A 25891-nucleotide genomic window follows, 5' to 3' on the forward strand; every position below is an offset into this window, starting at 1 on the left:
GTGCCACCTACGGCGCCCTGGAATCTTAACGTGATGTTACAGTTCCTCCAATCTGATTGGTTCGAACCTCTACCGGAGGTTGAGGTCAAGTTTCTCACGTGGAAGGTGGTCACTTTGTTGGCCTTAGCTTCTGCTAAGCGCGTCTCGGAGTTGGATGCTTTGTCTTGTAAGAGCCCCTACTTTATCTTCCATGAAGATAGAGCTGAGCTCCGGACACGTCAGCAGTTCCTTCCGAACGTTGTGTCGGCATTTCATATCAACCAACCTATTGTGGTGCCAGTGGCTACCGACTCCTCAATTCCATCAAAGTCCTTGGATGTTGTAAGGGCTCTGAAGATTTATGTGAAGAGGACTGCTCGTCACAGAAAATCGGACTCTGTTTGTCCTGTATGATCCCAAGAAAATGGGGTGTCCTGCTTCTAAGCAGACTATTTCTCGCTGGATCAGGTTCACTATCCAACATGCGTATTCTACAGCAGGCTTGCCGTGTCCAACGTCTGTTAAGGCCCACTCTACTCGTAAGGTGAGGTCTTCCTGGGCGGCTGCCCGGGGTGTCTCGGCTTTACAGCTTTGCCGACCGGCTACTTGGTCTGGGTCGAACACGTTTGCAAAGTTCTACAAGTTTGATACTTTGGCTTCTGAAGACCTGAAGTTTGGTCAATCAGTTTTGCAGGAGCCTCCGCGCTCTCCCACCCGTTCTGGGAGCTTTGGTACTAATGTGGACCCCAGCATCCTCTAGGACGTAAGAGAAAATAGGATTTTAATTACCTACTGGTAAATCCTTTTCTCGTAGTCCATAGAGGATGCTGGGCGCCTGGCCAACGCTTCGTTTTCCTTCTGGGGTTATCTGGTTCAGTACAACTTTGTTCTTTGTTAAGTACTGTTTTTGTTCCTTGGTTAAGTAATATGGTTCAGCCGTTGCTGATTTTTCAAGCTGGTTAGCTTGGTTTGCCTTGTATGTGTGAGCTGGTGTGAATCTCACCACTATCTGTGTATAATCCTTCTCTCGAAATATGTTGTTTCCTCGGGCACAGTTTCTAAACTGAGTCTGGTTGGAGGGGCATAGAGAGAGGATCCAGCCCACACTCTCAAACTCTTAAAGTGCCAGTGGCTCCTAGTGGACCCTTCTATACCCAATGGTACTAATGTGGACCCCAGCATTTTATACGGACTACGAGAAAAGGATTTACCGGTAGGCAATTAAAATCCTATTTTCTGTAACGTCCTAGGGGATGCTGGGATAGATAGTACCATGGGGTATAGATCGGGTCCATTGAAGCCTGGCACTTTTAAGAATTGTTCAGTGTGTGCTGGCTCCTCCCCTCTATGCCCCTCCACCAGGCTCAGTTTAGAAAAATCTGCCCAAGGAGCCGGGTGCATTCTCTAGAGCTTCAGAGTTTTCTTCAGAAATTTTATTTTATTTTACTAATTACAGGCAACACTGGCACCAGTCTGCCTGCATCGTGGCAGGCATTAACCCTAACACCGCAAACCACATTAACACCCCCACCACAGGGTTAATGGTTCGTATCCTTGCTGGGTGTGCGCACATGCCAGCAGCATGCCGCCACCCCTAACAGATGCCGAAAAAAGAACGCGGTGACCATGGCGGCATAAGGGCGACGCGTGCACCAGGCTGTTGTGCCCGTTGCGGACACCCACACTGGCGCTGAAGTAAAGGGGATTTTAAGTTACGTTTTACACTGTATATGTCTACAATAAAGCCATTATAATCATGTAGCTATCATGCGCCATTAAGGGGGCGGGGCTTCACGGAAAGCAGTATCAGCGGCTCAAAGGTACCATTTCCAGCTGCTGCTGACTTCGAGGCTGCAAGCAAGTGTTTCTCCTCCACAGATCCTGCTGAATCACCAATTGTACTGGTACCAGGGGGTTTTATAGAAGGGGGGGGAGCATATAGATGGCTGTACCACATTCTTTCTTGCTCTGAATTATACCCAGCAGAGCACTGCTTTGACTAAGGTATTGTGTGCTGGTCTCATTCCTCTCTGTCACTCCATTTAGGATGTCTGGGGTTTACGGTCTTAATTCACCGTCCTGTGTTTTTCACTGTACTGTGTTATTTCACTAATCTGTGTGTATTACTGCTGAAATAGAATGTCTGGCAAAAAGGCTGTGTCCCTAAGACTAAGTTTTCCCCTTTACCGGGGTGATCTCTCCTGTGTACCCAGTGTTCTCTACCTTCACAGGGTAGTAGTGTTCAGGAGCCAGAGTGGTTAGAATCATTCAAAGGAATGATTACTAATATTAATACAGAGTTGGCTACTGCCAGAGAAGAAAGGCAGACCCTTAAGAAATCTGTGGATGATTTTTTTAATCAGTGCTGCTGACCACAGGAAGGCTCCTCAGCCACCCCTGATGGTCTCTCATAAACGCCCACACCCACATGTACTCCAATCTGACTGATAATAACATGCCAGATTTGGATGAAGGTGAGGTAGACATGGAGGGGGACAATACTCTGTCGGTGTGGAGGCCCTAATTTATTCTGTTCTATTTATTCTAAAAGTCCTCAACATACCGTATAAGGAGACAGAACCTGAGGAAGAATTGTTTTTTAACGTAAAACCAAAATCTTCTGCCACCTTTTCTGTCTCCCAAGAAATTCAAAATTTCAAACCTCTGAATGGTTGCTAAATTCTTTCCCACCTTGGGATAGGAAGGTATGGGAGACACCTGGCTGTAATTTCGAAAGTGCAGTCATTCCAGAAGGGTGTCCTTCGCATTCAACCACCCTTTGTCCCTCCCACGGCTCCGTGGAATCTCAATGTGGTCTTGACTTTTCTCCAATCGGACTCGTTTGAACCTTTACACTGGGTGGAATTTAAGTTTCTTACTTGGAAGACTGTATTGTTACTGGCTTTGGCCTCTGCGAGGCGGATGTCAGAATTGGGGGCTTTATCCTGCAAGAGACCTTGTTTGATTTTTCACGAGGATTGGACGGAGCTCAGGACTTGCCCACAGTTTTTGCCGAAAGTGGTATCTGCTTTTCACGTTATTCAACCCGATAGTGGTTCCGGTTCTGTCTGACACATCAGTTGCTCCAAAGTCCTTGGACGTGGTTCTGGCTTTGAGGATTTACGTCAAGAGGACAGCTCGTCACATAAAGTCTGACTCTCTTTGTCCTTTTTGACGCTACCAAGATTGGATGTCCTGCTTCTAAGCAGTCCATTGCTCGATGGCTCAGATTGACCTACTCTTCTGCGGCATTGCCACTGCTGAGTTCTATTCAGGCCCACTCCGCTATGTCGGTGGGATCTTCCTGGGCAGCTGTCTGTGGCGTCTCGGCCTTACAGTTGTGCCGAGTGGCTACTTGGTCGTGAAGTCCGATACCTTGGCCAATGAAGACCTTCAGTTTGGTCAGGTGGTTTTGCAGGGGTCTTGGCAGTCTCCCACCCGTTCTGGGAGCTTTGGGACTTCCCCATGGTACTAATCCATCCCAGTATCCCCTAGGACGTTAGAGAAAATAGGAATTTTATACCTACCGGTAATTCCTTTTCTCGTAGTCCGTAGGGGGATACTGGGCGCCCGCCTCAGTGCTTTGTTTCCTGCTTACCTGGATTTGAGTTTTAGGTTGGGTCTGCTGTTGCTGTCCCTATTACTGTTTGAGTTAGCGTTGCTATCCTTTCGGTTTGGTCGGCTATCTTTTCCTGTTGTGTTTTGGTTCGTTACCTCACCGCTGTTATATGTTTTCCTTCTCTCAAAGTATGTCAGTCTCCTTGGGCACAGTTTTCCTAGACTGAGTTTTGTGGAGGGGCATAGAGCGGAGGAGCCAGCACATATACTGAACATTTCTTAAAGTGCCAGGCTCCAATGGAACTGATTTAAACCCCATGGTACTAATCCATCCCAGTATCCCCTATGGACTACGAGAAAAGGAATTACCGGTAGGTATTAAATTCCTATTTTTAGACACTACGTCAGGTCAATTCTTTACTACAGGCCTTCCTCAATGCCCTCAAAGAGTGAGAGCATTAGACACTGCTATTCAAAAATTGCTTTTGACAGAGGTAATTGCACCAGTACCGGGTCCTCAGAGAGGATCAGGGATTTATTCAAGTCTTTTTGTAGTACCAAAACCAGACTGGACCGTAAGACCAACCCTCAATTTAAAGGTAATTAATAAATTCGTGACGGGTTACAGATTAAAAAATAGAATTGATAGTCCGTTATTGCGAGTCTGGAGCAACGTGAGTTCATGGTGTAGAGGGACATAAAGGATGCGTACTTCTATGTCCCAATTTGATCCCCACACCAAGCGTATTTAAGTTTTGCTGTGGACAATAATCTTTACCAATTCAGAGCTCTGCCGTTCTGCATGTCATCGGCCCAGAGAATCTTCACACAGGTCATTGTAGCGAAATTGAGATCGTTAGGAGTATTGATAATATCGTATCTGGACGACCTCCTGATTAAGGCTCCGTACCAGGACCTGTTGATCAGAGATGCTTGGATCACTCATCAATTTCTAATTCAACACAGTTGGATTGTGAATTTCAATAAATCCAATTTACAACCGAAGCAGAGAATTAAATTCCTGGGTTTCATCTTGGACACGATACAATTGTGTGTTCTTTCCGGAGGACAAGATTTGAGACCTCAAGGAGATGGCTCGACTAGTCTTACAAATTCAGACGGTATCGTTACATCTCTGTACGGCTTCTGGGAAAGATGGTTGCATCGTTTGAAGTGATCCAGTATGGCAGACTACATTCCAGACATTTTCAATTAAATCTGATTGCTTAGCGGACAGGCATGCATCTACCTCTTCACAAAAGAATTTGCTTGTCACCTCAAGCCAAAACTTTTTTGATTTGGTGGTCGGTTCACTGGAACCTATCAAGGGGGAAAAAGGTTTGGAATCTGGGATTTGATAATTTTGATGACTGATTCCAGTTTCAGAGTATGAGGTGCAGTACTAGGCAACCATCAATTTCAGGGGAGATGGTTACAGTACTAGAGCAGCTTGCCAATAAATATACTGGAACTAAGAGCCATCTACAATGCAGTCCTCCAAGCGGAGAGTCTAGTAAGAGCTCTGCATGTGAGGGTGCAATCAGACATTGTAACAGCAGCGGCATACATAAACCATCAGGGAGGAACAAAGTTGCATGGCCTTAAGAGAAGCTACAAAGATTCTGTCCTGGATGGAAAGACACAATATAATCCTGTCAGCAACCTTCATTCCAGGTGTGGACAATTGGGAGGCAGATTACCTCAAGATATGCACCCAGGAGAATGGCGTCTACACACCCAGATCTTCAACTCCGTAGTAAGAAGATGGGGGTTATCGCAGGTAGAGCTCATGGCCTCTCGAAACAACCAACAGTTGCAGAGATATGTGGCCAGAACGCAAGATCCAGCAGCGGAAGCAGTGGACGCGCTGACAGTGCACTGGAATTATGATCTGGTATATGTATTCCAACCGTTTCCCTTACTACCAAGAGTGTTAAAAAAGGTGAAATGGGAAAGAGCGTGGGTAATCTTGATAGCGCCAGATTTCCCTCGCAGAAGTTTGTATGCGGATCTGAAGAAACTTCTGGCGGACAAGCCTTGGAGGCTGCTGCAGAGGGTGGATCTGCTATCACAAGGCCCTTTTCTGCATCCGGATCGGAACTGACTGCGTTTGATGGCGTGGTTCTTGAAACCAGGGTTTTAAGTGAGAATGGTATCCCAAGATTAGCGATCCCTACCATGTTAGCAGTACGGACACCGGTCACTGTGGCACACTGCCATAGAATCTGGAAGAGATTCATGGACTGGTGTCAGCGTAAGGGTTGGAACCCTAGAGAATTTCGCCTTACTAGAGTGTTGAGATTTCTCTGAACAGGGTTGGATGGCGTAGTATGTTTAGGATCCTTGAAGGTCCAGGTCTCGGCACTTTCAATTCTTCAACTAAAACTGACATCTCTGCAGGAGGTTCAGACCTTTTCACAGGGATTTTTGAGAATTCAACCACCTTTTCGTCCTCCCACGGCTCCGTGGGATCTCAATTTGATGTTGGAGTTTTTTAAATCTGACCTTTTCGAACCTTTATAGTGTGCAGATCTGAAATGTGTGTGGTGGAAAACTGTCTTACTGTTGGCTTTAGCGTCAGCAAGAAGGGTCTTGGAATTGGGGGCCCTGTCATGTAAGAGTCCTTTTCTTGTCTTTCATGAAGACAGGGCATAACTCCTTACGAAGGCAGAGCTATGGTTTTCACTTAATCCAACCAATTGTGGTTCCATCGTACCAGGGGGCGTCAGAAGGGGACCTTTCCCTGGATGTGGTCAGAGCTTTAAGAGAGTACGTACAGGCTACTAGTTCTCTTAAGAGAACAGACGCTTTGTTTGTTCTGTATGATGGCCCCAGGAGAGGTTGGCCAGCTTAAAAACAAACCTTAGCTAGATATATAAAAATGACCATCAAGCAAGCATATATCTCAAATGTTAAGCGTTCCGTTTCGGGTGAGTGTTCATACCATCAGATCTCTGGGGGCTTCTTGGGCTGCGGCTAGAGGAGCTTCTACTGCCCAACTTTGTAGCGTGGCAACATGGTCCTCAGCACACACATTCACTCGCTTTTACAAATTTGATACTTTTGCTTCTAGTGATTCAAATTTTGGTTGTTTGGTTCTCCAGGCTTCGCACAGCACTCCCGCCTATGGGAGTATCTTTGGGACGTCCCCAGCTGTGTAGATCTTCATTGTCCCATAGTGGATGATAGAGAAAAGAGGATTTTGGTACTTAGCGATAAATCCATTTCTCTGAATACACTCTGGGACATTGGACGCCCGCCTCGGTGCTGTCAGCCTTCGTGTTTTTGTTATATTGGGTCAAACAAGTTAGTATTGTTTTCCTGTTTTGACATTTCTTGGTTGCTGTTTGACGTGGTGGTATGTTTGGTTCCTTCCTGTGAGGCGTGAGTCTTTCATGTTCCCCTTCTCGCCGTCAAACTTTTCAAACTGGGGGGGGATAGGGGGGCGTGAAGAGGGAGGAGCCAGCTGTGAATCAATTTTTTATTTCATTGTGCCACCTCTGGTCTGCAATATTCACACCCCAGCTGTATAGATCTCCAGTGTCCCCGAGTGGTTTCAGAGAAATGGATTTATCTGTAAGTACCAAAATCCTCTTTATGTACAGCCACCTAACTTCCTGGTGACGCCTCAGGCCTATGTGTTGCGCTATATATTACATCACCCTGGACATGTTTTATTTATAACTTGTATTTATTTTGTGTCTCCTCTCTGCCTGTCTCCCATTGCAGCTTTTTGTGCTATCCTACAGGGCAGCTTGTTTGGCCTGCTGACCCTTTTCCCCCAGCATTACAGCAGTCTGTTCCTCAGTGGTCAAGGGATGGCCGGTACTTTTGCTGCTCTTGCTATGCTGCTCTCCATGTCCAGTAAGTTATTTTTATACACTCCTTGTCCCTAATTGATCGTGTTGATTTGTGCCAGAGATACACATGTGGCAAATCTTTGTTTTTTTTCTGCCTTTGGACACAGTTGTTGTTTCTCTGCAGAACAGGTCCCATTAAAAGTACATGTGGATAGGACTGAAACCACAAAATAAAATAATGTTTTTTACATTAGTAGCAGTATGTATACTCTGCATTGTGCCCCAGGATAGACATGTAGTCATTTCTGGGTTTTTTGCGTCTTTGCAAAAATCAGTACTCTGCATTGTCCCAGAAGCAACCTCACTTTAGGCATACACTTTACCCAACTCCTACCTTCTGCCCGTGCAGCTTCTGCTCTTCCACATGTGGTAATCAAAATCAAGTTCGGTATGAAACGGCGGAGATAGGCAATGCCGGTGGTCACATGACTGCGGCATCCTGACAGAATCCCTATCCCGCCGGTGTTGTCTGCTGTGGCTAACACCTCCTCTCCCCCCCTTCGGGATGTCTGTGTCCTGAGGGGTGTCGGGATTCTGGCGACTGTCACATGACTGCTGGAATACCAAATGCATACTGTGACAATCGTGCGTTTTCATCTTGGACTCTATGGACTACAGTATGTGAATTATAGTTTCCTGCCAAGATCTTTGCACCTACAGCTATGTTATTACCTCAAGCTGCCTTTCCCCAAACAAAATGACATTGTATAAAGGAACAGCCAGAAACAACCTGCTGCTTGGATCCCTGGAAGCTCCTTTAAAAGGTATATCTGGGGGTCATAAAATATAAACCGAGACAAATATTAACTTTATTAAAGATTTTATTCAATGATGGAATTAAAAGCGCGGACAGTGATAATTAGACTTGTTCACCATATTACCTTTATATTATACTTAATACTACTGGTTACACTGGGCATCATCCTCACGGTTATTAGCATTCAAGCTTTCCCATGGTATGCATGTATGTTTTTTGTTTTGTTTTTCTGTGCAAAGGAAAGGGCACAGTTTTCAACTCTATTTATAGTAAAATAGGGCAGGTTTTCAGGATGTTAGATGTGTAATGAGTCTGATTTGTGAGAGCGAGTTATGCATAAGTTGCCCTTAAGTACAGATGTGTCCACTTACATCTTTGCTATTTTGCTCACTTTGGCACGACATGCAAAACACGGCCAAGCTGTTTTTCACGAGTAGTGAGTGGATGGATTTTAAAATTTCTCTAACGTCCTAGGGGATACTGGGATGACATTAGTACCATGGGGTATAGATCGGGTCAATTGGAGCTTAGCACTTTAAGAATTCACTAGTGTGAGCTGGCTCCTCCCCTCTATGCCCCTCCACCAGACTCTGTTTAGAAAAAATGTGCCCAAGGAGTCGGGTGCATTCCTCTGGAGCTCCAGAGAGTTTTCTTCAAAACTTATATTTAGTTTATGGTTTTCAGGCAGCACTGGTTGCCAACCAGTCTGCCTGCGTCGTGGGACTTGCTGGGGGGGGGGGGACCAAACCAACCTACCTACCTCCTATTGCCATGTCGCATTAGCAATACCTGCGGTTTGCTATTGGCAACCTCCATTATCAATTTCGGGCCTTACCTTTTGGATTGACCACGGCTCCGTGAGTATTCACAAAGGTCATGGCGGTAATGACGGCCCTACTCCGCCATCAGGGTGTCAGGATCCTACCGTATCTGGATGACTTGCTGATTCTGGCGAATGTCCCAGAAATTCTCCTCCGTCATCTGGATGTTGCGGTCCAGTTTCTGCAAGCCCACGGGTGGCTCATCAACTGGAAGAAATCTTCCCTGGTCCCTGCTCAGAGCATGGTGCACCTGGGGGCATTGTTGGACACTCACAACCAACGGTTGTTCTTGTCTCGTGAGAAGGTCCTGAACCTTCAGGACAGAATTCAACGCTTCCTCTCTCGCCCGCGAGTGTCGATACACTCGGCGACGCAAGTACAAGGCATCATGGTGTCGGCTTTCGACATGGTAGAGTACGTTCAATTTCATTCCCGCCCTCTGCAGAAGCTGATTCTTGCCAAGTGGGACGGCTTGCCTCACCGGACCAGGACTCACATAATCTCCTGGTCTCCGGAGGTTCGTCGGTCACTGAGCTGGTGGCTACAGGACCATCGATTTGTGCATGGGCCGTCCCTTCTGGATCTCCAACAGGGTCCTTCTGACGACGGATGCCAGTCTGCGGGGCTGGGGCGTGGTGTTGGAGCAACACTCTCTTCAGGGTCGGTGGACCAGGAAAGAGTCTCTCCACCCGATAAACATTCTGGAATTGCGGGCGGTGTTCAATGCTCTGAACCTGGCCCAGCATCTCATACAGAACAGGTCTGTTCAAGCACAGTCAGACGACGTCACCACGGTGGTGTACATAAATTATCAAGGCGGTACTCAAAGCCGCATGGCAATGATGGAAGTGTCGAGGATTCTTCAGTGGGCGGAACGCCATCTGTCTGCCATATCGACAGTATTCATTACGGGGGTCCTTGTCAGGCAGCGTGTGTTTACCACCGCGGGTCTCGTTGTTCGGCCGTTGCCGGTGGGCTGTCTGCGGCGGCTCCGTGGCTGCACAGGGATGCGGCTTGGTCAGGCAGCTTGAGTGCGGCATCATGAGGACCTAGTGGCCAGCAGCTCCCTGGCATGTCTGCAGTGATGGGAGCGGCCATGTTGGAGACCAAGGATAGCACCAATTAGCGTGAAGGGTGAGCGCCAGCCATCCTGTTTTCCTGTTGCCTATAAAAAGGCTAGGATTATTGCATTCTGTGCCATTGCTTTGTTGTGGTTACTCTGTACCTATCTCTGTGCTCCCGCAGTTGTTCTGTGCGTCTCTTGTAATTGGTTTCATCAGGATCACCGAATTTACAGCTGACTCTCGCTGTACAACGCCCGCCAGCTCTCCAAGGTGCAGTCACGGTCGACAGCTCTCCCACCAGTGCCTTCGGGTTTCGCAGGATTCTCGTAGCGTCCAGCTCTCTCAGTCCTTCATCCACATCTACATATCATCCAGCATCCAGTTTTCACAGTTCTTCATCCATATCTTCACATCAGGGACTTCTTTCCTGCAGTTCCCTAATTCTGAACTTTTGCCTCAGCTTCTCGGTTCTGTTGTATTAATAAATTTATGAGAAGGAATTATCTTCGTCGTCCTCGTTTCCAGCACACAGGAGCGTCTGCTCCTTCGGGTGGACTGAGTCCAACATCCACAAACACAGCCTGTCCCCACAGTCCTCAACTGACACCCTGATGGCGGAGTAGGGCCCTCAGCTGGGAAGCGGACTTCTTCAGTCGTCAGGACGTACACGCCGGAGAGTGGAGCCTCCATTTAGAAGTATCTCAACTCCTAGTGGACAAGTGGGGCCTACCAGACGTAGACCTGATGGCGTCTCGACACAATCACAAGGTTCCGGTCTGAGAAGCAAGGACAAGGGATCCTCAAGCAGCGTTCGTGGACGAACTGGCAATTCCATGGAACTTTCGGCTGCCATACGTGTTCCCTCCGGTGTCACTCCTGTCCAGGGTGATAAGGAAGTTCAAGCAAGAAGGAGGAATCCTACTTCTGATAGCTCTGGCGTGGCCCAGATGGCATTGGTTCTCAGACATACAGGGTCTCTCCTTAGAGCGTCCTCTTCTGCTTCCGCAACACCCAGACCACCTCGTTCAGGGCCCTTGTGTATACCAGGATTTGGCCCGGCTGGCTTTGACGGCGTGGCTCTTGAAGCTTCCGTTCTGTGGGCCAAAGGATTTTATGAGGCGGTCATTCAAACCATGTCGGCTCAGATTTATCATAGGGTGTGGATTTCTTACTTTGCTTGGTGCGCATCTAACAATCATTACACTTACAAGTTTAGTATGGCCAAACTTTTGGCCTTTCTACAACGGGGCCTGGACTTCGTCTGGCTTCCATCAAGGTTCATATTTCTGCCTTGTCGGTATGGTTTTAGAGAAAAATTGCGAAACTGCCTGATGTTCATACATTCACTCTCCTATGTACCCAGTGTTCTCTACCCTCACAAGGTAGTAGTGTTCAGGAACCTGAGTGGTTAGAATCATGCAAAGGAATGATTACTAATATAAATAGTGTTGGCTGCTGCCAGACAGGAAAGGCAGACCCTTAAGAAAAATCTGTAGATGATTTTTTGATCAAGGATGATGACCACAGACAGGCTCCTCAGCCTCCCCTGTTGGTCTCTCATAAACGCACACTCCCACAGGTGCTCCAATCTGACTGATACTCACAGGCCAGATTTGGATGAAGGGGGAGGTGGATGTGGAAGGTTTACAATACTCTGTCTTAGAGTGTTGAGGCTCTGATTTATTCTATTGGGGAAGTTCTCAACATACCGGATAAGGAGACAGAGCCTGAGGAAGAATTGTTTTTTAATGTGAAACCAAAAGGCTTAATCCTAATTGTGACTGAACCGGGAGATCCAGTACGGAGGACCAGGGGAAGCGGTGAGGGGTTTGCTGCGGTTGCCGTGGACTTACAAACCATACATGCTTTTATTCCCACCAGCTGCTGGTAATTGCATTTTATTGGACCCCCCGTGTGGATATCTTTGGCTGCTATATCATTGATGCTGCTATATTTGTTTGTTTTACCATTAAAACTGTTTTATTGTGCTGTACCCTATGCACTTTATTCTTGCTCTACTACAAGTTTAAATTGTGCTTCACTATATGCACTTTATTTATCTTTCCATTGCCGGCTAACACTACATTGGAAATCCTTTGAGATAGGACCACACGTGACAGTGGGTCCGGAATGTAATTTTCCCATTGACGCGCTTGGTTGTATGTATTGTCACCATATTTATTTGCAATTGTTTGACCTTTTTGGTAGAGGTATTCGGGAGAGTTGCCTCTGTGTGTCCTCTACTGTATCAAGCTGCTTTCAGTGCGCACTTTGCACAGGTTCTATATCTTTGTTTTCTACCTACTGTATCTGTTGTCTGCTGCGCCTCCTGTTAGACATCCCTATCCTGGGCCCTTTCTGCTGTCCTTTCGTGTTGTCAGATTTAGAGGCAGAGCCAGAGGTGCCTCAAATGCTGCCAAAGGAAATCGAGGTAAGTCCCGTTAACCAGTGGCTGCTGGATCTCTGAACCAGGCCTCCGGATCCTCATCCACTAGCCCTCCGCGTGACAGTTGGCCCCAGCAGAAAGGCGAATTTCAAGTGGGTTCTCGCCTTCAACTCTTCACCCATGTGTGGGCGAAATTCTACCGGGACCCTTGGGTGAGGGACCTCATATCCCAAGGGCACCATTTGGAATTTCAAGCACTACCTCCTCTCGGATTCTACAAGTCAAGCTTACGCCATTCAAAAACTACTACTAACGGGTGTTATTGTTCCAGTACCACCTCCAGTTGCACAACAGGGGGATTTTATTCAAGTCTATTTGTAGTACCAAAGCCGGACGGTTGGGTACGGCCAATCTTGAACCTCAAATCTCAGAACCCCTATCTATGCGTGTTCAAGTTCAAGATGAAATCCCTAAGGGCAGTGATCTCTGGCCTCGAGGGGTGGGGAGCTCCTGGTATCAAGGATGCATATCCCGATATGGCCTCCTCATCAGGTTTACCTCCAGTTCGCTTTACTGGACCACCACTTTCAGTTTCAGGCCTTACCCTTTGGTCTCTCCACAGCTCCAAGGGTGTTCACAAAGGTCGTGGCGGAGATGATGCTGCAATTGCGAAAGATGCGAGTCAACATATTCCCCTGCTTGGACGATCTCCTGATAAAGGCGGTGTCCAGGGAATGTCTACTACACAGCATCGACTTAGCTACTCTCCTTCTTACAGAACATGGGTGGATCCTAAATTTCCAAAAATCTCACCTGAAACTGTCACAGAGAATTCAGGTCCTGGGAATGATACTGGACACGGTGTCTCAGAAGGTATTCCTCCCCATGGACAAGGCCTTGACAATCCAGGCTATGGTCCGCTCGGTGCCCAGACCTTGCAAGATCTCGATTCATCTTTGCATCCGCCTACTGGGCAAGATGGTGGTTTTCTATGAGGTAATCCAGTACGGCAGGTTCCATGCCCACCCGTTCCAGCTGGATCTCCTGGACAAGTGGTCAGGGTCTCACCTGCGGATTCGCCAGTGTATAACTGTCACCAAAGGCATGGATTTCCCTGTCATGGTGGCTCCAGGTCTCTCACTTTGTGGAGGGTTGGAGCTTCAGTACCCAATCTTGGGTCCTGCTGACAATGGATGCAAGCCTCCGGGGTTGGGGGGCTGTTACCCAGGGGGCTCAGTTTCAGGGAAAGCGATAGTCTGTAAACTTTGCTGCCAATCAACGTCCTGGAACTCAGGGCAATTTACAATGCTTTTCTACTGGCCTCCTATCTTCTCCAAAATCAGGCCATTCAGGTACAGTCGGACAACACCACGGCAGTGACGTACATAAACCGTCAGGGAGGAACAAAAAGCAGGGCCGCAATGCGAGAGGTGTCACAGATACTCCTCTGGGCAGAAGCCAATGCAAGGGCCATCTCAGCCATATTCATTCCAGGTGTAGACAACTGGGAGGCGGACTTCCTCAGCTGGCATGACCTCCATCCGGGGGAATGGGGCCTTCACCCTCCGTTGTTTTAACAACTGGTTCACCGATGGGACTGTCCGCTGATAGACCTGATGGCTTCTCGTCTCAAAAAGAAGCTTAGTCTTTACTGGGTTCCAGAACAAGGGATCTGCAGGCTGCAGCAGTGGACGATCTGACTGCACCGTGGACCTACCAGTTCGTGTACCTGTTTCCTTCAAGCCTTCTCATTCCCAGAGTTCTAAAACAACTCAAAAGTGAACGTGTTCAAGCAATTCTGATTGCCCTGGAATGGCCTCGACGGGTCTGGTATACAGACCTCCTGACCATGTCTCTGGGGGAACCCTGGTCTCTACCACTTCTCAAGGACCACCTTCAACAAGGGCCGTTCATCTATCCAGACTTACTGTGGCTACGTTTGATGGCTTGGAAGCTGAGAGGGAGATTCTAGCCAGAAAAGGTCTTCCCTCCAAGGTTATTTCAACTATGGTCCAGGCCCGTAAGGAGGTCACGTCAAAACATTACCACCGTATCTGGAAGAAATATGTTTCTTGGTGTGAGAGTATAAAATATTCTCATCGTTAGTTTAAATTTGGCCGTTTTTTGCTCTTCCTGCAAGTAGGCGTGGATATGGGCCTACGGTTACGCTCCATCAAAGTTCAGACTTTGGATCTCTCCCATCTACTTTCAGAAACGGCTGGTGGTACTTTCGGAAGTACAGACATTCCTGAAGGGTGTCCTTCGCATTCAACCACCCTTTGTCCCTCGCACGGCTCAGTGGGATCTCAATGTGGTATTGACCTTTCTCCAGTTGGACTGGTTTGAACCCTTGCAAAGGGTGGAATTGAAATATCTTACTTGGAAGACTCTCATGTTACTGGCTTAAGCCTCTACAAGACGTATGTCAGTATTGGGCGCAATATCCTGTTAGAGTCAGGTGTTTGATGTTTCACGAGGTTAGGGCGGAGCTCAGGATTCTCCCGCAGTTTTGCCCAAAGTGATATCTGCCTTTCACATTAATCAGTGGTTCCGATACTATCTGACACATCGGTTGCTCCAAAGTCCTTGGACGTTGTGAGAGCTTTGAGGATTTACGTCAAGAGGACAGCTCGTCACAGGAAGTCTGACTACCAAGATTGGATGTCCTGCTTCTAAGCAATCCATTGCTCGTTGGCTCAGGTTGACCATTCAGCAAGCCTATTCTTCGGCAGCATTGACGCTGCGGAGTTCTAATCAGGCCCAATCCACAAGGTCGGTGGGCTTTTCCTGGACGGCTGTCCGGGGCGTGTCGGCCTTACAGTTGTGCCATGCATCTCCTTGGTCTGGTTCAAACACGTTCGTAAAATTCTGTAGACTCGACACTTTGGCCAGAGATGACCTTCAGTTTGGTCAGGCGGTTTTGCAGGGGTCTCGGCACTCTCCCACCCGTTCTATGAGCTTTAGGACTTCCCCATGGTACTAATGTCATCCAAGTATCCCCCTAGAACGTTAGCGAAAATAGGAATTTAATACCTACCGGTAATTCCTTTTCTCGTAGTCCGTAGGGGATACTTGGCGCCTGCCTAAGTGCTTCGTGTTCCTGTGGTTTTCATGGTTTGGTCTGCTGTTGCTGTCCCTATTTGGTTAGCGTTTCTATCCTTTGTTATAGTTAGCATTGCTATCCTCTGTTCTGGTTAGTGTTACTATCCTTTTTATTGATGTGTGCTGGTTCGTTGCCTTACCGCTTCAATAGTATACTGTATTTCCTTCTCTCATCGTATGTCCGTCTCCTCGGGCACAGTTTTTTAGACTGAGTCTGGTGGAGGGGCATAAAGGGGAGGAGCCAGCACACACTAATGATTTCTTAAAGTGCCAGAGTCCAATGGACTCTATCTATAACCCATGGTACTAATGTCCTCCCAGTATCCCCTACGGACTACGAGAAAAGGAATTACTGGTAGGTATTAAATTTCTATTTTTTGTATGCCATAATAGAATATGTATAAAGTAACATTTTAAAGAAGCAAATTAAGAAAATCACAAGGCATGGCTAAATCTGAGTCTGTGGTATGCAATACCGTGCCATACATAGCCAGGATATAGCAAAGATGTATGTGGACACATATGTAGCTTATAAAAGAGCAATCACTATGAATCGCCATTGTTACTGGTGTGGTGTAATGGATATACAGTGTCTAGTTAGACAGTCAATAGATATACACAACATGTTAGACAGTGAAAAGCTAGACATGAAAAAAGTAGATAGTACAAAAGATCGACAGTGTCAAGTGGTCAACATAGAAAGGTAGACATTATTTTATTTGTATTTATTTTTTTGCATTTTTGGGGTTTGTGTGGATAGTTTTGTCATCTGCGACCCCCAATCGTAGAAAGGCATACCCTCGGGGGGCTCACCATGCTTCGAGCTCGGTGGCTCGCTGCGCTCTACCATAAGGTTTATAATTAACTGTATGCCGAAATGGATAGCGAAGTTATGAAACATTCAAAAAACATGTAAAATTTAAAAAAGCCTGTGTCTACCTTTTTTATGTTGATCATTTTTATGTCTACTTTTTGACCCTGTCAACCTTTTGTACAGTCTACTTTTTTCATATCGACTTTTTGACCCTATCGACCTAATGTCTGGCCAACCAGTCAGAGGCAAAGAGCCAGAAAAGATCTGTAATGAAGTAAAAGAGCTGTTATCATGCACGTGCCGAAGGCGTGCGTGCAATAACGGGGGGGTGGCCTAGTTGTCATAAAGCCACACCCCATTTTTGTGCGCACACCTTTCGGTATGACGTTTGTAGGAGTATGACCTTGTGTCACAACCCCGTTTTTAGTGACGATGTACAGTGCCATATACAAATTATGCCTCTGAGCCAATAAGAGCTTGCGGTCTGGCAGCCAATCAGCGGTCACTGCTGCCGGTCCACTAGCTCTGATTGGCTCACGGGCCGGCGCTCTTAGCAGTGTGCCGGGAGGCGGCAGCAGGCAGATTGCCGAGCCACATGCGGAGGGAGAAAGCGCCGCATGCGGCTCGAGAGTCACAAGTTGGCCACCGCTGGTCTAACATATGGTGTCTATTTACTGTCTATCATTCGGATACCCTGTGTTGCTGCCTTATATGCTGGGGCATATATTATACTTTTGTGTGTTTATTTATGCAAAAGTTTGTTCTTTTTCAGTTGTTTTGCATGTATCTGAAATTGCCCAATACTGAAGGTGTATTTCAAATGACAGACTATAAACTTGGGCATAGTTTGATGTGTGCTCAAACCCATGTGCTAGTGGTGCACCTGCAATTATCTCGCAACTGTTGCAGCTTTATATACAGTATACAGTTGTTTCTTTCGTTTTTTTTAACCACTTAACTGGCGATTTTTCCCTTCAAAAGCGTTAACAACATTGTTTTTTTTTTTTTTTTTTTTTTTTTATTAAAGTTGAAAAAGTGTTTTGTTTTTTTTAAATGTAAACATTATATTATGCACATCTGCAGAACAGATGTCCTCAAAAACGGGGGGACAGGGTGGGACGGCGCAGTTGCATGAAATCTGACCATGCCAGTTAAGTGGTTTTAAACACATTGTGCAAATCTGCATTAGTTCCATTATTTTTATATCCAACAAAATATCCTTTTGAGAGCATTTGTAGCTACCTTGGTTCTGATACATTAGGTAATGCTTGCATATATACACAATCCTTAGTTTAGTGGCAGAAAATGACTCAAACCTGTCTTTTTCTTTAAAGCTCATGCTCCACTTTGAGGTAGTGTTTTTTACTAATCACTAGTATTTATTATAACAAAATGCTATAAATTGGTCATATGAAATAGCTACTAGACAGCCTCATCTATGATGCACACAACAATCTGCCTTGATTTCTCTAACGTCCTAGTGGATGCTGGGGACTCCGTAAGGACCATGGGGAATAGACGGGCTCCGCAGGAGACTGGGCACTCTAAAGAAAGAGTAGGTACTATCTGGTGTGCACTGGCTCCCCCCTCTATGTCCCTCCTCCAGACCTCGTTAGAATCTGTGCCCGGCCAGAGCTGGGTGCTCCTAGTGGGCTCTCCTGAGCTTACTAGTAAAGAAAGTATTTTGTTAGGTTTTTTATTTTCAGAGAGCTTCTGCTGGCAACAGACTCTCTGCTACGTGGGACTGAGGGGAGAGAAGCAAACCTACTAACTGTGGCTAGGTTGCGCTTCTTAGGCTACTGGACACCATTAGCTCCAGAGGGATCGAACACAGGACCCTAACCTTGATCGTCCGTTCCCGGAGCCGCGCCGCCGTCCCCCTCGCAGAGCCAGAAGTACAGAAGCAAAGAAGACTTTGAAATCGGCGGCAGAAGACTCCTGTCTTCACTAAAGGTAGCGCACAGCACTGCAGCTGTGCGCCATTGCTCCCACAGCACACCCGCATACTCCGGTCACTGTAGGGTGCAGGGCGCAGGGGGGGGCGCCCTGGGCAGCAATTAAGATACCTGATGGCAAAATACACATATATACAGTCAGGCACTGTATATAGGTGCGAGCCACCGCCATTTTTACACATGAGACGCGGGACAGAAGCCCGCCGCTGAGGGGGCGGGGCCTTCTTCCTCAGCACACCAGTGCCATTTTCTCTTCACAGCTCCGCTGGAAGGACTCTCCCCAGACTCTCCACTGCAGTATACAGGTGCATTAGATAAAAAGGAGAGGGGGGGCACATAAATTTAGGCGCATACATATATAATATAAAAACGGCAGCTACCGGGTAAACACTACAGTACTGTGTAATTCCTGGGTTATATAGCGCTGGGGTGTGTGCTGGCATACTCTCTCTCTCTGTCTCCCCAAAAAGCCTTTGTGTGGTCCTGTCCTCAGTCTGAGCATTCCCTGTGTGTGTGCGGTGTGTCGGTACGCCTGTGTCGACATGTTTGATGAGGAAGGATACGTGGAGGCAGAGCAAGTGCAAACAGATGTGGTGTCGCCCCCGACAGTGCCGACACCGGATTGGATGGATATGTGGAAGGTGTTAAATGATAATGTAAGCTCCTTACATAACAGATTGGATACAGCTGTAGCCTTGGGACAGTCGGGGTCTCAAAAGCGCCCAATATCCCAGTTAGTTGACACAGATGTCGACACGGACTCTGATTCCAGTGTCGACGACGATGAGGCAAAATTGCAGCCTAAAATGACTAAGGCTATCCACTACATGATTGTGGCAATGAAGGATGTATTACACATTTCTGAGGAAAATCCTGTCCCTGACAAAAGGATTTATATGTATGGGGAGAAAAAGCAAGAAGTGACTTTTCCCCCGTCACATGAATTGAATGAATTATGTGAAAAAGCGTGGGATTCCCCGGATAGGAAGCAAGTGATTTCCAAAAGATTGCTGATGGCGTATCCTTTCCCGCCAACGGACAGGTTACGCTGGGAATCCTCGCCCAGGGTAGACAAGGCGTTGACGCGCTTGTCTAAAAGGGTGGCCCTGCCGTCTCAGGATACGGCTGCCCTTAAGGATCCTGCAGATAGGAAGCTATCCTGAAGTCTGTTTACTCACATTCTGGTACACTGCTGAGGCCTGCCATTGCTTCGGCGTGGATGTGTAGTGCGGTAGCGGCATGGACGGATACTCTGTCTGAGGAGATAGATACCCTGGACAGAGACTCTGTTTTGCTGACCCTGGCACATATCAAGGACACGGTCCTATATATGTGGGATGCCCAGAGGGATATTTGCCTGCTGGGTTCTAGAGTAAATGCAATGTCCATCTCTGCCAGAAGGGTCTTATGGACTCGGCAATGGACAGGGGATGCCGACTCAAAAAAGCAGGTAGAGGAAAAAAGCTGCACCACGCAGCCACTTCCCAGGAACAAAAGTCCTCCCCGGCTTCCACTAAATCCACCGCATGACGCTGGGGCTCCACAGGCGGAGCCAGGAGCGGTGGGGGCGCGTCTACGAAATTTCAGCAACCAGTGGGTTCGCTCACTGGTAGATCCTTGGGCTATTCAAATTGTATCTCAGGGATACAAGCTGGAATTCGAAGTGACCCCCCCCTCACCGTTACCTAAAATCGGCCTTGCCAGCTTCCCCCATGGAAAGGGAGGTAGTGCTGGCGGCAATTCACAAACTTTTTCTCCAGCAGGTGGTGGTAGATGTCCCCCCCCCTTCAAAGGGGAAGGGGATACTATTCCACTGAGTTTGTGGTACCGAAACCGGACGGTTCGGTCAGACCCATTCTGAATTTAAAATCCCTGAACATCTATCTGAAGAAATTCAAAATGGAATCGCTCAGAGCGGTCATTGCAAGCCTAGAAGAGGGGGATTTTATGGTATCTCTGGTCATCAAGGATGCTTACTTGCATGTCCCCATTTATCCGCCTCATCAGGAGTACCTCAGGTTTGTGGTACAGGACTGTCATTACCAATTCCAGACGTTGCTGTTTGGCCTGTCCACGGCACCGAGAATTTTTACCAAGGTGATGGCAGAGATGATGGTGCTCCTTCGGAAGCAAGGGGTTACAATTATCCCATACTTGGACGATCTCCTCATAAAGGCGACGTCCAGGGAGCAGTTGCTGATCAGCGTGGCACACTCTCAGGAAGTGTTGCGTCGACACGGTTGGAATATGAACATCCCAAAGTCGCAGCTGATTCCTACGACGCGTCTGCCCTTCCTGGGCATGTTTCTGGACACAGTCCAGATGAAGGTGTTTCTCCCGGAGGAGAAGGCACAGGACCTCGTGACTCTGGTCAGAGACCTCCTAAAACCAAAACAGGTATCGGTGCATCACTTCACACGAGTCCTGGGAAAGATGGTGGCGTCATTCGAAGCCATTCCATTCGGCAGATTCCATGCGAGGATCTTTCAGTGGGATCTGCTGGACAAGTGGCCCGGGTCGCTTCTTCAGATGCATCGTCTGATCACCCTGTCCCCCAGGGCCAGGGTGTCTCTTCTGTGGTGGCTGCAAAGTGCCCACCTCCTCGAGGGCCGCAGGTTCGGCATACAGGACTGGGTCCTGGTGACCACGGATGCAAGCCTCCGCGGATGGGGGGCAGTCATTCAGGGAAGAAACTTTCAAGGATTATGGTCGAGTCAGGAGACTTGTCTGCACATAAATCTGCTGGAACTAAGGGCCATATACAACGCCCTGAGTCAAGCGAAGCCTCTGCTTCGAGACTAACCAGTGCTGATTCAGTCAGACAACATCACGGTGGTCGCCCATGTAAATGGACGCACTAGCAACACCGTGGGTGTTCCAGTCGGTCTTAGTGTTTCCTCCTCTTCCTCTCATACCCAAGGTGCTGAGAATAGTAAGAAAAAGAGGAGTGAGAACAATACTCATTGTTCCGGATTGGCCAAGAAGGAGTTGGTACCCAGAACTACTAGAGATGATCACAGAGGACCCCTGGCCTCTGCCTCTCAGACAGGACCTGTTGCAACAAGGGCCCTGTCTGTTCCAAGACTTACCGCGGCTGCGTTTCACGGCATGGCGGTTGAATGCCGGATCCTAGCAGAAAAGGGCATTCCGGATGAAGTTATTCCTACGCTGATAAAGGCTAGGAAGGACGTGACAGCTAAACATTATCACCGTATATGGCGAAAATATCTTGCTTAGTGTGAGTCCAGGAAGGCCCCTACAGAGGAATTCCAGCTGGGTCGATTCCTGCACTTCCTACAGTCAGGGGTGACTTTGGGCCTAAAATTAGGGTCCATAAAGGTCCAGATTTCGGCCCTATCCATTTTCTTTCAAAAAGAACTGGCTTCACTGCCTGAGGTTCAGACGTTTGTTAAGGGAGTGCTGCATATTCAGCCCCCTTTTGTGCCACCAGTGGCACCATGGGTTCTTAATGTGGTGTTGGATTTCCTGAAATCCCACTGGTTTGAGCCACTTAAGACCGTGGAACTAAAGTATCTCACGTGGAAAGTGGTCATGCTGTTGGCCTTGGCATCGGCTAGGCGTGTGTCAGAATTGGCGGCTTTGTCATGTAAAAGCCCCTATCTGATCTTCCATATGGACAGAGCAGAATTGTGGACTCGTTCACAATTTCTGCCAAAGGTGGTGTCATCTTTTCATTTAAACCAACCTATTGTGGTGCCTGCGGCTACTCGTGACTTGGAGGACTCCAAGTTGCTGGACGTAGTCCGGGGTTTGAAGATTTATGTCACCAGAACAGCGGGAGTCAGGAAGACGGACTCGCTGTTTATCCTGTATGCATCCAACAAGCTGGTTGCTCCTGCTTCAAAGCAAACTATTGCTCGCTGGATCTGTAACACGATTCAGCAGGCTCATTCTGCGGCTGGATTGCCGCATCCAAAATCAGTGAAAGCCCATTCCACAAGGAAGGTGGGCTCTTCTTGGGCGGCTGCCCGAGGGGTCTCGGCTTTACAGCTTTGCCGAGCTGCTACTTGGTCGGGATCAAACACATTTGCAAAATTCTATAAGTTTGATACCCTGGCTGAGTAGGACCTTGTGTTTGCCCATTCGGTGGTGCAGAGTCATCCGCACTCTCCCGCCCGTTTGGGAGCTTTGGTATAATCCCCATGGTCCTTACGGAGTCCCCAGCATCCACTAGGACGTTAGAGAAAATAAGAATTTATTACTCACCGGTAATTCTATTTCTCGTAGTCCGTAGTGGATGCTGGGCGCCCGTCCCAAGTGCGGACTTTCTGCAATACATGTATATAGTTATTGCTTAATAAAGGGTTATTGTTATGAGCCATCCGTTGAGTGATGCTCGGTTGTTGTTCATACTGTTAACTGGGTAAAACGTTATCACTAGTTGTGCGGTGTGATTGGTGTGGCTGGTATGAGTCTTACCCTGGATTCCAAAATCCTTTCCTTGTAATGTCAGCTCTTCCGGGCACAGTTTCCTTAACTGAGGTCTGGAGGAGGGACATAGAGGGAGGAGCCAGTGCACACCAGATAGTACCTAATCTTTCTTTAGAGTGCCCAGTCTCCTGCGGAGCCAGTCTATTCTCCATGGTCCTTACGGAGTCCCCAGCATCCACTACGGACTACGAGAAATAGAATTACCGGTGAGTAAATTCTTATTTTTTTTCTCCTGTGCATCTAGACAATAAATACAGCTCCATTATTACTCCTCACAGGAGAGGCTTGTGTACTGTATCTTGTGGATCAGGTGATCTGATAGAGACACATGTACTGTTAAGGGCCCCATACACTAGAACAAACATGCCTGATTACATCAGATTCTGACCTTTCGGGCCGATATATCTGATGAAAAGTGGCAAATTGGATGTGTTTTATATCTAATCCGTGAGCATCGGAACGGAGCCCCTATGTCGTTGGTGCTGCACTCATGATAAATCGGAATCAAATAGAATTGGATGGAAAAGGTGTGTGTTTTTGTGCATGTGATATATCGCATGCAATGTATCACACAAGTTTGACTGGCATTCTCCAGGACGCTCCCAGCCCCCGTAGCCCTCTAATCCAGCCCATCAGATATATCTTATGGCACAATTGTATGCCATACCACATACAACATGTGTTTATCTTACGTCTAGAGGATGCTGGGGTCCACATTAGTACCATCAGGTATAGACGAGTACCTTGGGAGCCATGGGCATTTTACGAGTTTAATAGTGTGGGCTGGCTCCTCCCTCTATGCTCCTTCTACCAGACTCCGTTTAGAAAATGTGCCCGGTGGAGCCAGTCATAGCTAGGATTTGCGGGGGGGGGGGGGGGGAGTAGTATCCAACCCTCTGAGGTTAATGGCCACTATCTACGCTGATAGGGCACTGAGCTCCTGAGGGTGATGATCGCAAGCCACCGAGGCGACCACTCACTCCCGCAGCATGCCGCCACCCCCTAACAGAGCCAGAAGACGTCGGTGGTGAGTAGATTGCCGGCAACACGACCAGCTGGGTACCGGCGTGTATGGCGGCTTCTGGGTGGGAGCGCTGACGCTGCGCTCCGGAGGGCTCATAGGCAGACTGTGCAGCGCTGTGAGGGGCGCCCTGGGCCAGCGCAAAACCCTACACACTGGTCACTTGGGCTATCAGGGACTCTGTCTGCTGCCAGCGATAAATTCCTCAGGCCAGTATAATCTTTCAAAGTGCGGGAATAAGCGCCATTACAGGGGGCGGAGCTTCTCAGAGCAGATCCAGCAGCTCACCAGCGCCATTTTCTCCCTGCAGATTCACAAACAGAGGAACTGCCAGGGAGCGCTGGCACTCCACATAACTCCAGCTATCCTGTGCGGTACCAGGGGTTATAGAAGGGGGGGAGTGTTGGTCACTATTTGGCACTGTGTAGCTTATTAAGGTTGCACAGTCAGCTCCAGGCTTTTATGATATAACGGCCTACGGGGGCGCTGTGTGGGTGCTGGCTCCATTATCTCTGTGTCTCTCTGAAGGTACTTGGGGGAAACTGTGCCTGACATTTTCGTGTGTGTGTGTGTGTATACACATTTCTTACATTGCCATGTCCAGGGACTCTGTGTCTTGTGCTGCAGAGTATGTATCTTCCCCAGAGGAATCCATTCCATGTACTCAGGAATGTAATGTTATGTCTCAGCTTTCTGAATCCGAACCGTTGTGGGTGGCTTCACTTAAGGGAATGATATCCCAGATTTAATCTAGGATAGCTTCTAATGAGACTGAAACGCAGGTTTTGAGAAAATCTGTTGAGGTTTTGTCTGGTTCTGTTCCCACAGCCTCCTCAAACTCCCCTGGTACAGTGTATGCCCAAAGAAGCGTGCTCTTGCCCAGATTATGCAGGTTGACACGAATACCGATATGCGGGGGGTGAGGCATCCCTGACAAAACACCTGAGCAGGTCGAGGAGGCTTACTTTACAGACCATAAGAAAGCCTCCCTGACTTTTCCGGTGTCTAAGGAGTTAAACGCATTATTCGAAAAATCCTGGGAAAGCCCAGAGAAGAAATTCCAGATCCCAAAGAAGGTTCTTGTGGCTTTTCCCTTTCCTGAGGTGGATAGGAAAAAGTGGGAAAACCCACCTATAGTAGACGCTTCTGTATCTAGACTGTCTAAAAGGTGGTTTTACCAGTCCCTGGGTCTACCACGTTGAAAGAACCGGCAGACCGCAAGATTGAGACTACCCTCAAATCCATATACACTGCTTTAGGCATGGCGTTAAGGCCCACTATTGCCTGTGCATGGATTTCTAAAGCCATAGTAAAGTGGTCAGGCAGATTATTAGAGGAATTAGATTATATGGATAGAAGTGACATTGAAATGTTTTTACGTCACATACAGTATTCGGCTGGTTCATGGTGGAGGCCATGAAGGACCTTGGTCATCTGAATCCAAGGACGTCTTCAATGGCTGTCTCCGCACGCAGAGGACTCTGAAATCCAAAACCCCTACTACTTTCTTCAGAGGTGGTCAGGGAAAATCCAGAAAGCTTGCACCTGCAGGTTCCCAGGAACAGAAGCCTGGCTCTGTTTCCTCAAAATCCTCCACATGACGGTGTACCTCCCAGCCTGGAGAGCGGGCAGGTGGGAGCGAAACTCAGACTTTTCAGTCACGTCTGGGTATCATCCGGCCTAGATCCCTGGGTACAGGATATAGTGTCCCAGGGGGTACAGGCTGGAATTTCAAGAGCTCCCACCTCACAGATTCTTCAAATCGGGCTTACCAGCTTTGCTGACAGAAAGGGCTATCCTACAGGAAGCCATTAAAAAATTGGAAAGGGCAAATGTCATTGTTCCGGTTCCACCTAATTTGGAAATCAAGGGTTATTATTCAAACCCATTTGTGGTACCGAAACCGGATGGTTCGGTCAGACCAATTTTGAACCTGAAGTCGCTAAACCCTTATTTGAGGGAATTTAGGTTCAAAATGGAGTCTCTGAGAGCGGTGATCTCGGGTCTGGAGGAGGGGGAATTCTTGGTGTATCCCTGGATATCAAGGATGCGTACCTTCAAATTCCAATCTGGCCGCCTCATCAGGCTTATCTAAGATTTGCACTGCTGGACTGTCATCAGT

General features: G+C 47.8%; 1 protein-coding gene across 4 annotated transcripts in view; it reads left to right on the forward strand.

Annotated features, from left to right (window-relative positions):
* The window catches only part of SLC29A2 (solute carrier family 29 member 2), a 312574-nt gene that overhangs the window by 210873 nt on the left and 75810 nt on the right, over window positions 1–25891 (forward strand). For all 4 annotated transcript variants that reach the window (XM_063945097.1, XM_063945098.1, XM_063945096.1 and 1 more), the window contains exon 6: window positions 7267–7401. In XM_063945097.1, the coding sequence (XP_063801167.1) occupies window positions 7267–7401 (135 nt within the window). The remainder of the gene's footprint in view (window positions 1–7266; window positions 7402–25891) is intronic.

Source organism: Pseudophryne corroboree, chromosome 11 (assembly GCF_028390025.1).
Source record: "Pseudophryne corroboree isolate aPseCor3 chromosome 11, aPseCor3.hap2, whole genome shotgun sequence".
NCBI classification, from domain to species: Eukaryota; Metazoa; Chordata; class Amphibia; order Anura; family Myobatrachidae; genus Pseudophryne; species Pseudophryne corroboree.